The following is a 14,416-nucleotide window of genomic DNA, read 5'->3' as shown; positions in this document are numbered from 1 at the left end:
ATGCATCCCTCTTCCCTGCCTGCGATTTTGGGCCTTCGAGCCGGCTCACAAAATCCACCATTTGGAGGGAGGAGATGGTTTATTTGTCCCTGAAAGTTGGCATTGGAAGCGGCCAAAATCATCTTCAGTTAATGCGTCGCTTATTTTCCAAGTTGCTCAAAATTCTGAGCACATTCTCATTTACATCTGTATTGAGTTAGTGTTAGGCATTATCTCCATTTGCAGATGGACGCCCACGGGCGGAGTAGATGAACTGGACTTTCAGAGCTGTGACATTGTTTTTGTTTTCTTGGGGTAAACCGGAGATTTAGGGCAGACTGTTTTCTTGGGGTAAACCGGAGATTTAGTGCATAGTTGAATTATTCGTTTTTATTTTAGGGGGTGGATCTCATCTAAAGCATCTTACTGCTTCCTGTCCAGCCTTTCCGTTTTTTACTGACATCCTAAGTCAATCAATTAGTGTTTATTGATACCCGCTCAGGGCGCAGGCAGCTCAGGGCACAGAGAGTCGAATATAAGTCAGCTTTTGCATTCTGTCAAAGATGGTTCCCGCCGTGAATGCGACCTGATCATGCATCTATGCGCTCCCCAGGCCTAGCTGTCAAAGCAACAATTAAACGCTTACTATATGCCAAGCAATGTTTCAGCATTTCTATATGATTCGGTGTGCGTGTTTCTCATGATGGCCCTGTGGTTATTTCCACTTTACAGATGAGGAACCTAAGGCCCCAGAAGGTTAGGAAACTTGTCTAAGGTCCCAGAGCTAGCAAGTGGTGATGCTGGGATTTGAACCCATACCGTCTGGCTCCAGAGAGCCGAGTTTCAGCCATTCGGTGCTTTACCAACTGTGACTGTGACCTTTGGCACTCTCTGTGGATGTGAAAATGGCAGCTTCAAGAACGTCTGAAATAAGGCTATTCTTTCTTTCTTTGCTAGAAGACTAATACTGATAAAAATGATCATCTTTCGCAGAAGAAAATTTAAATGTATATTAAAGTAGCTGTACATGATTTTAAAAAAAGAACATTTTAAAAGGGTATTTAGTGAAAAGTAATTGTGTCTCCTACCCAGTTTCCCTACCCAGAGGCAGTCACTCAGGAGTTTTCTTGCGTGTCCTTCTGGAGATATTGTATGCGTATAATGAGCGTTTAAAACATTTGAATTTTGCGTTCCCGCTTTGTGGAAATGTGTGTTTATAGGCAGTATGTATTCACCATGACCACATTTAGCTTTACAATCTTAGGTTGACTTCAAACACCCAGCTTTCTGATTATTGCTTCCCCCTAGAGATGTGGAAGAAAACATGAACACTGGCCATGTAAAAAACATTTTTTTAATGTTTATTTTTGAGAGAGAGAGACACACACAGAGACAGAGACAGCACGGGCGGGGGAGGGGCAGAGAGAGAAGGAGACACAGATCCCGCAGCAGGCTCCAGGCTCTGAGCTGTCAGCACAGAGCCTGACCTGGGGCTCGAACCCCCGGACCCTGAGATCATGCCTGAGCCGAAGTGAGGCGCTTAACCGACTGAGCCACCCGGGCACCCCGAGCACTGGCCATTTGAATTCTTTTTTCCCCCCCCCCCCCCCCAGTTCACTCTTCTTTGTTTACGTGTGTATTTGCATACATCGTTCATGAATATTGTACATGTATATGCTAGCTCTGTAGTGTGGAATCAAAAGTAATGTGAAGTGAACTCTTCTTGAACTTGCAAAATTTATTTTAAGGGCCGCTTTAAAATGCTGCTTTTCAGCAGTTAACTTTCTGGCAAATACTTTATGTGGTGCCAGCTGCACAGATATGTACAGTGTTAGAACTTCTGTAGAGCAGCTCAGGCTCTCTTTCTAAATACTCTCTCCTGGGCTCATCACGTGCTTCCCTTGTTTAGTAACAAAGAAAATGCCAGCCTCTTCCAGGAACCTAATGGAAAGCCAGCCAGTTCTCCTCGCTTGAGGTGACATTAAAACTGGTGAGCATTTATGATGTGACAGGCGCTGGCACCAAGCGCTTTGTAGACACCCTTACCTTATTTGCATACCGCCGCCGTGAGGTTTCTAGAGAGGAGGAGGAGAAAGGCCCCTGTGCCCTTTGGAAATACTTCTGAATTTGGAGTCAGGAGATCCATTTTTGTCTAACCTCTCTCGGCCTCTCTGTTTCTTTGCCTCTAAGACAGAAAGAACCAACATCCTCTGTCCAGCCAACCTTGAGAGGATCGTTTTGGGGATCTAGGAGATGGTTCACGCGAAGGTTTTGAAATCGATAAAGTGCTGACTGTTTGCATTTATACCCGCATGAGGTTCCTTTGAGAGGTCCCTAAATGCAGACAGTTTCGTGGCCAGGGCATTGCAGAGTCCTCTTCTCGTGTGACACCCGCAGCTCCAGAGCCAGCCGGCCGGGGCCTGGATGCCAACCCTGCTGCCCGCTGGTCCTGGGCATCGTGCTGTCTGAGCCTCGGCGGCGTTCCCATTTCCAAATACAACTCGTGGTAGGCCCTCCTTCGTTGAGTTGTGAGATTTGCGGGAGAGATTTCACTTACATTGTTCAGCACAGAGCCTGGCACAGAGCAGGATGTTAGCACATATCAGCTGTTACTTTAAACAAATATTGAGCAGTCTAAAAGGTTGGCATTGCCAGTTTCTCCAATGGCTGAAGTCATGACAGAATCGAGCTGAACCTACCCATAGTTTTTCTTGTTAACAAGACAGTTTGTTTCCGTGTTTGCTCTGATGCATAAAATTAATACTTCTATCATCAGTTTTAAGGAAAAGTATCTTCCCTTTTCCTGATCCTTTTTTTTTTTTGTACGTTTTAATTATTTAAGTATTCTCTACACCCAACGTGGAGCTCGAACTCACGACCCCAAGATCAAGAACCCTGCGCTCGCCTCACTGAGCCGGCCAGGCGTCCCCCCCCCACCCCCGCCGCCCCAGATCCTTTCTTACGCCCATGCTGAATGTTTTAATTGTGGAAAAGGAATCCCCTTGATTCATGATTGGCATCTTACTCTTTCCACAGCTCCAAAGATGTGAAGACTGAACAGCTACCTCTCATTACCTTGTTCTAAAATCGTCATAATTTTGCCAGTGTAATCGCTGATCCGAAATAGAAACAGGAAAAATGGTCGACGGAGAAATTAAAAAAAAAAAAAACGTGGGGCGCCTGGGTGGCGCAGTCGGTTAAGCGTCCGACTTCAGCCAGGTCACGATCTCGCGGTCCGTGAGTTCGAGCCCCGCGTCGGGCTCTGGGCTGATGGCTCGGAGCCTGGAGCCTGTTTCCGATTCTGTGTCTCCCTCTCTCTCTGCCCCTCCCCCGTTCATGCTCTGTCTCTCTCTGTCCCAAAAATAGATAAAAAACGTTGAAAAAAAAAATTAAAAAAAAAAACAAAAAAAAAACGTAACACCGTTGTACAACACGATAGTTAACAGCACTGTATAGTTAGTTAGACTATAGATGTAACTATATAGTTATACTATAGATAGTATAGTTAACAGCACTGTGCCGTATATTTAAAAGTTGCTAAGAGAAGTAGATCTTAAGGGTTCTCATCATAAGGAAAAAACGTGCAACTGTGTGGTGATACGGATGTTAACGAAACTTACTGTGGTAACTGATCTTTTCACAGTCTACATACAGCGAGTTGTTAGGTTGTACGCCTGAAACTCCTACACAATGTGATATGTAAATCATATCAATAAAACTGGAAAAGGTAAATACAAGACCATAAGATCAAGTGGGATATGGGAAGAATTTAACTTTCCGTCTGTAATAGCGGATCATAATTAAACACCCAGAAAGATTCATAAAATAAATTCTTAGTTTTGGGGGGTTTGTGGGTTGTTTTGTTTTGTTTTGTTTTACTTTTTTAACGGAAAAGCACACAGCCCATTGAATTCCTTGTACTCATCACCAGCTTTAATAATTCCCAACGTATGGTCAATTTTAAATTGTCCTTTTTAGTGCAGCTGACAGAGCGTCCGTCTCCTAATCGGAAGGTCCCGAATTTGAGCCTCAGAGAGGGCAGATTAAGTCATTTTTCATAGTCGGCTGGGCCCAAGATTACCTTGGTTAAAAAAAGAACACAGAGCAAATTATGGTCAATCTTGTTTTCTTGCCTCGTTGAAGTTCTACTTCCAAAGCCGTTTGGAAAAACAGCTTGCTAATTACTGACATTTGAGAGTCTAACTTCGCCCTCCGATGATGAGAGTTGTCAGTCCCCAGAATTGGCCTTCAGATCCTTCTTTCTTAACCCACATCTAGGTACTTTGTTACACTGTCTGTGTTGGCTGACGCAGAAGACAGACGAGGGAGAAAGAGAAAGAGGTGGGAATTGAGGAGAGGGAGGCAGAGACCCAAGAGGAGAAAGGCTGAGACCAGAAAGGGAGAACCCAGGGGACACGGGACCGGGGACGATGGCAGAGGTGGGCAGAGGAAGAGATCCAGAGGAGAGGAAGGGAGAGAGCAAGATCCAGAGAGAGAGAGAGAGAGAGAGAGAGAGAGAGAGAAAGCAGTGCAAGGGGCTGAGTGTGAGCCATGCAGACTGATGGATGGGAAGCCGTGGGAGAGGCACGTGAGTAACCTTCACCTCTGCCTCTGTCGCCTGGCCTCTCAAAACACCTGTCACGAGAGAGTCTGCTTAATAGACTTATGGGGGGGGGGTGGTGAGGAGGTGGGGGGGGGGTAGTGTAGCACCCTACACGGAATGCCTTAAAACTGAATTGAAGGGGTGCCCTGGGTGGCTCAGTCGGTTGAGCGCCGACTTCGGCTCAGGTCACGATCTCGTGGTCCGTGAGTTCGAGCCCCGCGTCGGGCTCTGGGCTGACAGCTCAGAGCCTGGAGCCTGTTTCGGATTCTGTGTCTCCCTCTCTCTAGTCCTCCCCCGTTCATGCTCTGTCTCTCTCTGTCTCAAAATAAATAAACATTAAAAAAAAAATTTTTTTTTCAAAAAAAAAAAAAAAACTGAATTGAAAAGGTGGGCCGTGAATAGAATCAGCCATTGCTTTTTGGAACCCAGATAGCTTTTTATGGTCCTGTTGAGTTACTCAGGTTAGCAATAGGAGGAATAATGGCAAACAAGACATTCTCGGGGATTCATCTGCCCTTGGGTAGCCCCTTCGGTGAGTCGGGTCTAACCTGACCCAGGCATCCTTGATGACCTTTTCAGGGAGATCAGGACATACGAAGTGAGTACTCGCAAACCATCCCCGGCCTGGCAAGGCGGAAGGGGAGGCTTTCAGTTTGCCGAAAAGGACCTGTGACAGAGTAAATGCTTCTCTGATTAGCGGGTTCACTGCCCACAGTTTGAATTGGGGCCAGTGCCAGGATCTGGGGAACCTTTCCTCCCCCACAGACAAAAAAAAAAAAAGTGTGTGGAGGGGCCGTCTGCCCGTACCGGCCTGTCACGAGTCCTGTTTCTTGTGAAAGCACAGAGAAACGTACTTTTACGTTGCGCTGTGTTTCGGGATCTTGACCATGGTTTACATTCCATTTTTTAAAAAATGATTGCGTTTCCTAGATCTTTATAAAAGCATTCCTGGTAAAGTGCCATTTGCTCTCCATCCTGCTGTCTGCTGTTTCTGCGGGTTCACAGATAATTAAGGTACACTCTTCACTCCGGACTTAATATTTTACTTTGTTGCTAAAGACAGTCAAATGCAAGGGGTTCTGCCTAGCTGTTCATTTAAATAAACACTTGGTGGTGTTGTATGTCCTGCCTAGCCCGGGGCAGAGGGTGAAGGCTGTGATAAGAATGCTGGCCTCAGGGCGCCTGGGTGGCGCAGTCGGTCAAGCACCTGACTTTGGCTCAGGTCGCGATCTCGCGGCTCCTGAGTTCGAGCCCCGCGTCGGGCTCTGGGCTGAGCGCTCTGAGCCTGGAGCCTGCTTCGGAATCTGTCTCCCTCTCTCTCTCGGTGTCTCCCCCACTCGTTCTCTCTCTCTCTCAAAAATAAACATTAAAGAAAATTAAAAAAAAAAAAAATGCTGGTCTCTGCCCCAGAGTTCACATTATTGTGGGAACAATGATAAATGAAGAAGTACTTGACCTGTAGGGCAGGGTCCTAGGGCCAGGTACCACACGTGGCGTTTGTGCAGAAATTCTCCACCTGCGGTGTGCGTGGAGCCCTTCTGACAGCCCGGTTGGGTAGATACTGTTGTTGCCCTATTGTGTAATCGAGAAACTGGGGCTGGGAAATTAATGTCTTCAAGACACGGTAGACTGAATTTAAACAAGGCTTGTCCACCCTGGAGCCCAGGCTAACAGATTCTTCACCTATGAGGTGAAGGGGAGATAATCAGTTAGGGGTGAGGTGCAGGGAGGAGGGAGGACCAGTCAGGCTCACTAGAAGGGGTGAGGCCGGGAGGATGGAAAGTAGGCTGGGGAGGCATTCTGGAGAGAGTAAATGGCACTTGCCACAGTGCTCACAAGCTGGGGCAGCAACAAGCTTCGGTGGGGGAAGCTTCCAGAGGTTTGGGGGGGCTGGAATGGGGGACCGGGGGTTGTGGGAGAAGCTGGTCGCAGACCAGACCCTGCAGGGCCTCGTGTACCCGCTTCAGGAGCTCGGACTTGATGATGACCCCAGCCATGCTGAGAGGGCCTGTTACACGCTAGGAACCGCGTCTTGCCTGTTAATCTGCAAACCGCAGTCTACCCTGCAGGGCACTTGACCGTCCTGTTCTTTGTGTTGCCACAGGTGACCCTGCTAGTACGTAGTGGCTGACCAGTGACAGGCAGGATCTCTTCTGCCTCTGCCAGCAGCCTTCTTCGTGGGATTTCAATAGGAGAGCCGCTCGGTCGGAGCTGCATTTTAGAAAGACCCCTCTGGTGGCAGTGTGGAGGCACAACGCAGTGGGCAGAGTCCGGGAAACCAGTCAAGGGCACGGTGGGGCACACGGACAGGACAGGACCCATCAGGGAGATTGGGGAGGAAAAGTGGCCACGATGTGGGTGTAAACTTAGCTGGGATGAGGCAGGGGTGAGGTGTGGGGGTGTCGTATCCAGAGTGGTTTGAAGATGGTGAGGTGTTCCGTCTTTATGCTCCGTCTCCGGTAACCGTAGGCTTCTTTGACAACAGAGTCCTAGAAAGCGATACAGAATTCTTTTTATGTTTTTGCTTTTTGATGGAGGGGACTGGCTCTGTGTATCTTTCAGAAAGTTAATACTTGGACTGCTCACAGAGACAACGCGGAGAATTCTGTTTTCTAAACTTGATTTGCTAGGAACATTATCATGTAAAGATTCCAGGGGAAATACTTAAACCTTGGTCTAATTTTATGTATTTATTTAAATGTTTAAGTGTTTGTTTATTTTTGAGAGACAGAGAGAGCGTGAACAGGGGAGGGCAGAGAGAGAGGGAGACACAGAATCCAGAGTAGGATCCAGGCTCTGAGCTGTCTGCACAGAACCCGATGTGGGGCTCAAACCCATAAACCGTGAGATCATGACCTGAGCCAAAGTCGGGAGCTCAACCAACTGAGCCACCCAGGAGCCCCACCTTGGTCTAATTTTAAGTAACTTTATTTTTTACTTGTTATTTTTATTATTTTTTTTTTTACTTGTTATTTTTAAAAGGAGTTTTCTCCAGAAACCCATTTAGCTTAATGCTTATAATGCCTGTAAGTGGGAAGTGCTAAAACTGCATTTATTTGTTTACTTATTTGTTTATTTTTAAAGTTTATTTACTTTGGGAGAGAGAGAGTAAAGAGAGCAGGCAGGGGAGGGGTGGAGAACGCCAACCAGGCTCTTGTCTTGTCCATATGGAGCCCAACACAGGGCTTGAACTCATGAACTCTGAGATCATGACCTGAGCCAAAATTAAGAGTCAGACGCTTAGCCAACTGAGCCCCCCAGGCGCCCCCAAACTGCATTTATTTAAAAAGAAAACTGCATAATTTGGCCTTCTCACTAATTTATAGCAGCCTTCTTTTTAGGCCCCTCTCCCTGTCAGATGACAGGGGTTCTACTGAACCAAATCTATGGTGTAGGAGTTGTTAGCCTGGAAAGCCCTTGGGGTCTGGGGTAGAATTCAGGGGCTCCATTTCCTTGGATGGGAAAATTTTAGAACTTTATTTCACTAACCTCTAACTGAAAATTAGTATTTCATTTTTTTAAGAACGTAGGTAACAAACCACAGCCAGGTTAGCAATACTGGTGACTTTGTCACCAGTAGAAATCCGATGTTTTCGTGTCCTGTAACAGTTGTGATTATCACTTACACATATCAGAACTTTGAAATGATAGTAATTACTACTAGATCTTGTTTCTTTAATCCATTAATAAGTAGATACTTAATGCATTAATGAAGAAGCCCTGTATCACAAATAAATTTCTGTTTTTAAGATTTGAGGACTGTTTCCATACAGCTGTTTTCCCTTACAGCCCTCCATATTCTCTGCATTTGCAGACTTTTTTTTTTTTTTAGTGTTTATTTCTGAGACAGAGACAGAGCATGAGCCGGGGGAGGGTCAGAGAGAGAGGGAGACACAGAATCCGAAGCAGGCCCCAGGCTCTGAGCCGTCAGCACAGAGCCCGACGCGGGGCTCGAACTCGCAGACCGCGAGATCATGACCTGAGCCGAAGCCGGACTCTCAACCGACTGAGCCACCCAGGCGTCCCTGACTTTTTTTGGAGGCATCCACAGACATCACCAGAGGGTCCACAGCAGAGGGATGAAGATCCCTCCCTGAGTAGCCTCAGTGTGTCAGGCTCGCCTTGGATCCCTGTATTAATCCTGCTTCCCTTGCCAGGCGAGGTCTTACTCAGGAGCCCCTTCTGTGTAATGCTGGTGAGCGGGCCCCTCACACCTCCTCGCCCCAATGTCTGCGTTCTTAGAAATTCACTTGGTCTTCTGTTTGACTTTTGCTATCTAGGCCGTGTACATTTTCACCAGCTGTGTTCTCTTCCACCAAGGGGCAGAGGCCGTGTGGGGATTCTTCGCATCACTGCCACCTCGCCCTGCCCCTGCTCCCCAGCAGCTAACACAGTGTTTGGGGGTGCTGGGAAGATGTTGTGAAGTGTGATGTTAAGGCCAAGGCTGTATTCACCTAAGCCCGTTTTTTAATTTTTTTTTTTTTTTTTTTTTTTTTTTTTAACATTTATTTATTTTTGAGACAGAGAGAGACAGAGCATGAATGGGGGAGGGTCAGAGAGAGGGAGACACAGAATCTGAAACAGGCTCCAGGCTCTGAGCTGTCAGCACAGAGCCCGACGCGGGGCTTGAACTCGCGGACCGCGAGATCATGACCTGAGCCGAAGTCGGCCGCCCAACCGACTGAGCCACCCAGGCGCCCCCTAAGCCCGTTTTTTAAATAATTTTAGCCGCTCTGGGTGAGGGTGTAAATTACAAAATAAAGGACCGTGTAGAAAGTGGGTAAAAGGACTTTCATCAAGTTCAGATTGTGGGAAATAATACTTTTCCTCTAAGCTCATATTCTAAAAAGTTGTAGGAGACCGTTGTATACTGACTTGAGAATAGTCTGAGCATGATCTCATCAGTTGGAACGGAGTATGAAATAAAACACGAAGCCTTCCCTCCTTTTTGAGGGATCTGTTTTTTAGATTTCTGAATTACAGAGATTCCTTGAACTGGAGGGTAATAGTGAAAGGCCCACAGAGGAAATAAGAATAAACAACAAGGGTTTAAAGAATTGCATGTGAGCAAAAGGAGAGGGAGTGTTTATCACGCCTGACACACCCTGCCCCCTCCCGACCCCCCCTCCCCTCCCCTCCCCTCCCCTCCCCTCCCCACTGAAGGAGAGCCCACTCCGCTCTGTACTCACAGAGCAAACCGAGGCCTTGGGCACCAGCACCTACAGGAAGGTGGGAAGCTTCCCAGGGATGTTTTCCCTGGAGGTGAAATCGCTCCCCTCGGGTCTGTGAAGTAGCCTCATGGGCCCCTGAAGGTCACCAACATTTTACTTCTCTTCCTGTTTGCCCTTGGTGGGTGCAGGGGCAGCCCCTGGCCGTCTAGACCAGATACGCCTTATCTGAGAATCTTCCGTAAACATTTTTGATCACTGACTCACAACTTTAAGAAAGGATTATTTTTGTATAAGAAGATCTTTAACTTGTACTTTAAAGACCCAAGCCATTTTCTTAGAATACTTAGAATATTTACTTAGAAATAAGTTAAGCAGGCATGGGCTCGAGCATGAGCGCAGGGGAGGGGCGGGGGGGGGGGGGGAGTGGGGACACACAGAATCCGAAGCAGGCTCCAGGCTCTGAGCTGTCAGCATAGAGCCTATATGGGGTTCAAACTCATGAACCATGAGATCATGTGACTGGAGCCGAAGTTGGATGCTTAGCCGACTGAGCCACTCAGGCGCCCCAACAGATGCTGAAATTTCTTTCCCAAGACTTAACAATAGCCAAAAGATCCATTGGAAGAACAGAAAAGGGGAGCTATTTTGGACATCTTTCTTGAATGAAGCTTCGGGGCTTCTTTAAGGGTCCGACTTCCTGACAGTGGGCCTGGCAGAAAGTCCCCGCATTAAGCCAGGAAGGTTTAAGTACATTCTGCAGTGTTGGCCTTGTGAGCTGCGATCATTTGTAAGGTTGACGAGCACAGTTCACTATGAAATGAAGCAAGGGACTTGGCATCTATGCATCGTGAGTCAATTTTGACATCAGCCTGGATGGGGAATTGACTGGAAGGTTTTGGTGTCGGACTGTGGCTACACTTCAGTGTCTCCATCCAGAGGCATGCGTGGGCATTACTTCCCTTTGGGCTTCGGCCATAAATTTGTGGAATGGCGTAAGAACTAGGGAGGAAAACGGAGAGACTGCCTTGGATTTCCTGACGTCCTGGTGAATCCAAAAGCAGTGGGAGGCCCTTTCCTTCCTGACAAAGGGCTCATCCCCTCGCGAGAAATTCCCAGCGTCCGTCTCCCTGTCGGGGACAGTCCCTCTTGAACCCTGACTTGAAATCCACAGGCAGCCCTGGGCGAGTATCGGCCTTCTGCCTCTTCCAGGTGTTTTCCAGGCCACTTCCCTCTGATTATGTAACTTTGATCAAATCCAGATGCTGCAGAATGTTTGATAGAAGAGGTCAAATGGCATTTGAGAAGAAAAGCGTTTCTGTATTCATGACTTGGGTTTAATTTCCTGTGTGGGCCTGGTCTGCCAGAGTTGTGTGCTCATGGCCACGAGGTTGGGACTCCAGAGGGAGGTGCACAAATGTTTTTCTAGGACAGCACGAGGAGATTCCTCCTCCCCCAGGGTTCTTTTTCAGGTTAGATGATCAATTATGGAAGTGTCAGCTGGCTTCTACTTACGATGGCCCTTTCTCTATTTTTGTCACTGTTTTCTGAATTGCAAAAACAACCCACATCCATTGTGAGAAATGAGCCAAAATACAGAAAAGAATAAAGAAAATGTTATATGTTTGTAATCCTACTCCCCCCGCCCCCCCAACCCCTTGTCAACTACTGTTCACAGTTTGGTGCAATTCCTTCTGTACTTCGTTCAGTTTTTACAAAATTGGGATCACGCTGCAAATGACAGGTTGCAGTATGAGCACTTAATGCATTATTATGAGTATGTTCCCAAGCCAATAGTAGTTTTTTTGTAAAAATATCTTGAATGATGTTCTGAATGTATTCTGTATTATGGATGGACCACATACTAACTTATCTTTTATTGATAGATACCTTGTACTTCTCTTTTTCTGTGCTGTTATTTCAAAATTAGCATATAGAGGGGTGCCTGAGTGGTTCAGTGAGTTACGCTTCCGACTTGACTTCGGCTCAGGTTCATGCACACGCTCGCTTTCTCTCTCTTTCTCAAAAATAAACACTTAAAAAATGTTAACAACAATCAGCATCTAGAAATAATCATGTGGGTCTCGGGATAATTGCTGGAGGTAGATCAAAGGTTATGGAATTATTTAGAGATTCGATTTGTATTTCCAGTTGCCCTCCTAACGTGTCTGGCGCTTTCTACAGCAGCCGCTAGCTTTGCATGAGAGTTGCATTTCAAGCCTTACTCTGACTTAGCCTCAAGGAAATGGATCTGCCCATTTGATGAAGACTTTGCACTTCTTTGATTTTTAGCCAGGCCTAACGCGCTTCCCAAGTTGAATGGTAATTTAAATTTCCTGTGAATTGCTTATTCATGCTTTGGTCCATTCCTCCCTCCTCCTCCTCCTCCCTCCCCCCACCCCCCCAGTGGAGGATTTATCTTGTTCTGTCGATATGTAAGAGTTCTTTCACGTTAAGAATCCTGAGGCTCATGGTGTTACTTAATATAACCACAGTGGAAGCTCTTTGGACTCGCTTCCACGTGACCGACTTGTTGGGTGGACCATCATGCTCTTGCTTCCTGTAACACCTGCCTCCCCAGTGCCCCTTGTGTTTCTTTCCACGTCTCTTGATTTCAGATACGCTTGTTGTTTTAATTACTTGTTCAATATGAAACCAGTGAAATGCAGTTGTAAGAAGAGAATTGTACCTGTGAACTTCAGATGGACGCCTCAGACGTAGTCAGTAGAGACGGGTGGTTTTAAATGTTGCTACCCGACCGGGTGAGAGCGAGCCAGTCGTAAGCCAATAGATGGCATATGGCTCCCACTTCTCCCCCAGCCTGCAGCAAGCTGAAGCTGGGAATGTGCTTCGCACGTGCCCACCCTCGAAAGGACAGGCCTTGTCCCCGCAGAGTCAAGGCCAGCAAACCAACATGCGTTCAGGTGGGGGTGGGAGATCCCACATCTTTGAAAAAGATAATTTTCTGCTTTTAACTAGCTTTTTTTGGTTAATTGATCAGTCCCCCATCACGATTGTGCTAGGTGTGCCTTTAGAGCCCGTATGAACACTCAAGAGAATGGGGGCCCAGCCCATCACCAAGGCTTCTAGGAAATGGCAGTGTTACAAGACCCTCTTCCTTGAAATGATCTTTGCCCTCATGATTCATGAAATGAGATGACCAAACAGTAATGACAGAATTTGGGATTTACTCTTTTAGCAAATACAATTCCTAAAGGTTTACTTCAGTCAGGAGTACAAAAAGCTAGCATCGAAAGACCCTCGTTTTTCATGTTGTATCGGTTCATTACAACGAGATATAAAAAAAATTTTTTTATGTTTATTTATTTTTGAGAGCGAGAGCAAGAGAGAGCTTGAGTGGGGGAGGAGCAGAGAGAAAGGGAGACACAGAATCTGAAGCAGGCTCCGAGCTGTCAGCACTGATGTGGGGCTCAAACCCACGAACCATGAGGTCATGATCTGAGCCAAAGTCAGATATTTAACCAACTGAGCTCCCCACCACCACCCCCCCCAGGCGTCCTCTGTTTTTTTTTTTCTTTTTTTTTTAAGTTTTTTTTTTTTTTTAAGTTTTATTTATTTATTTTGAGAATGAGAGAGATGCAGGGTAGAGGGGCAGAGAGAGAGAGTCCCAAGCAGGCTCTGCTTTCCGTTTTTAACTGAGTTCATTTTGAATGAATGAGTTTAAAAAGCTGAAGCTATTTAGGAACAGTAATTGCCACCTTGGAAGGAAAATGCTTGATGCTTTTCACAAGGTTTGGGGAAGGAAGGGTCCGTTTTTATTCTACGGCCTTTCTTATTTGTACAAAATGCGTGTGGATGTTATGAAATAAATTAGAAAAGTATAATGATGGAAGCAGACTGTTTTTGCTCCTGAGAATGAAACTAATTTTTTCCCCCACCTCTTCCTGTTCCTTTCTTCTTTTCTCTTCCAGAAGCCCTTCAGAGGCCAGTAGCGTCTGACTTTGAGCCCCAAGGTCTGAGCGAAGCAGCTCGTTGGAACTCCAAGGAAAACCTTCTTGCTGGTCCCAGTGAAAATGACCCCAACCTTTTTGTTGCACTGTATGATTTTGTGGCCAGTGGGGATAACACCCTAAGCATCACTAAAGGTAAAAGGGCCACAGACCAAATGGGGGGTTGCAAGAGACAGAAATCAGGGGAAACTGGGGCTTGACTGAATACCCCTTCACTGACTGAAAGAGCAGCTTTAAAGTTGGAATGCAGGGAGGTCCCCCCAAAAAGCCCAGCATCTTTCTTTATAAGAGAGCCACTTTTCCTAAAGGAGAAGAGTTCCTATATGATAAGTCCTTAGAAAACGCACATCCCCTGTTTCATAGTGAAAGGGACACATGGGCCAGACACGGAAAACACTTTTATTTTTATTTATTTATTTATTTATTTATTTATTTTTTAAGAAAAAGTATCTTTTCCCCAAAAAACGTCCTTATGTTAGGAACAGAACACTTGGGTAACGCAGCGTGTATTATTTACGAAAACCGAGGCTATGTATTTCTCTGCATGTTCTGTATTCTTCCACGGACCCACAAATGTGCATATTTATGCGGATTTGTTCCAGCGAAGCAGGTAGTTAGGAATTTGGAGACGTTTTAGTAATCCTATAAGAATACATGGGAATGAACAAAGCCAGCGTTGGAAGCTGATGTCTGGT

At 46.3% G+C, this 14,416-nt stretch overlaps 1 protein-coding gene and 1 long non-coding RNA gene across 3 annotated transcripts in view; both read left to right on the top strand.

The window, feature by feature from the left end:
• Nucleotides 1-14,416, top strand: part of ABL1 (ABL proto-oncogene 1, non-receptor tyrosine kinase) — a 145,371-nt gene that overhangs the window by 101,488 nt on the left and 29,467 nt on the right. For both annotated transcript variants that reach the window (XM_058693800.1, XM_058693801.1), the window contains exon 2: nt 13,683-13,856. In XM_058693800.1, the coding sequence (XP_058549783.1) occupies nt 13,683-13,856 (174 nt within the window). The remainder of the gene's footprint in view (nt 1-13,682; nt 13,857-14,416) is intronic.
• On the top strand, nt 4,683-5,931 carry LOC131491186 (uncharacterized). Its single transcript, XR_009251349.1, has 2 exons — nt 4,683-4,723; nt 4,970-5,931. It is a non-coding gene; the product is annotated as an uncharacterized LOC131491186 (long non-coding RNA).

The sequence above is a fragment of the Neofelis nebulosa genome, chromosome 12 (genome assembly GCF_028018385.1).
Source record: "Neofelis nebulosa isolate mNeoNeb1 chromosome 12, mNeoNeb1.pri, whole genome shotgun sequence".
Classification (NCBI taxonomy): domain Eukaryota; kingdom Metazoa; phylum Chordata; class Mammalia; order Carnivora; family Felidae; genus Neofelis; species Neofelis nebulosa.
Note: the sequence above shows the minus strand (reverse complement) of the source record. Positions and strands in the feature narration are given on the sequence as shown.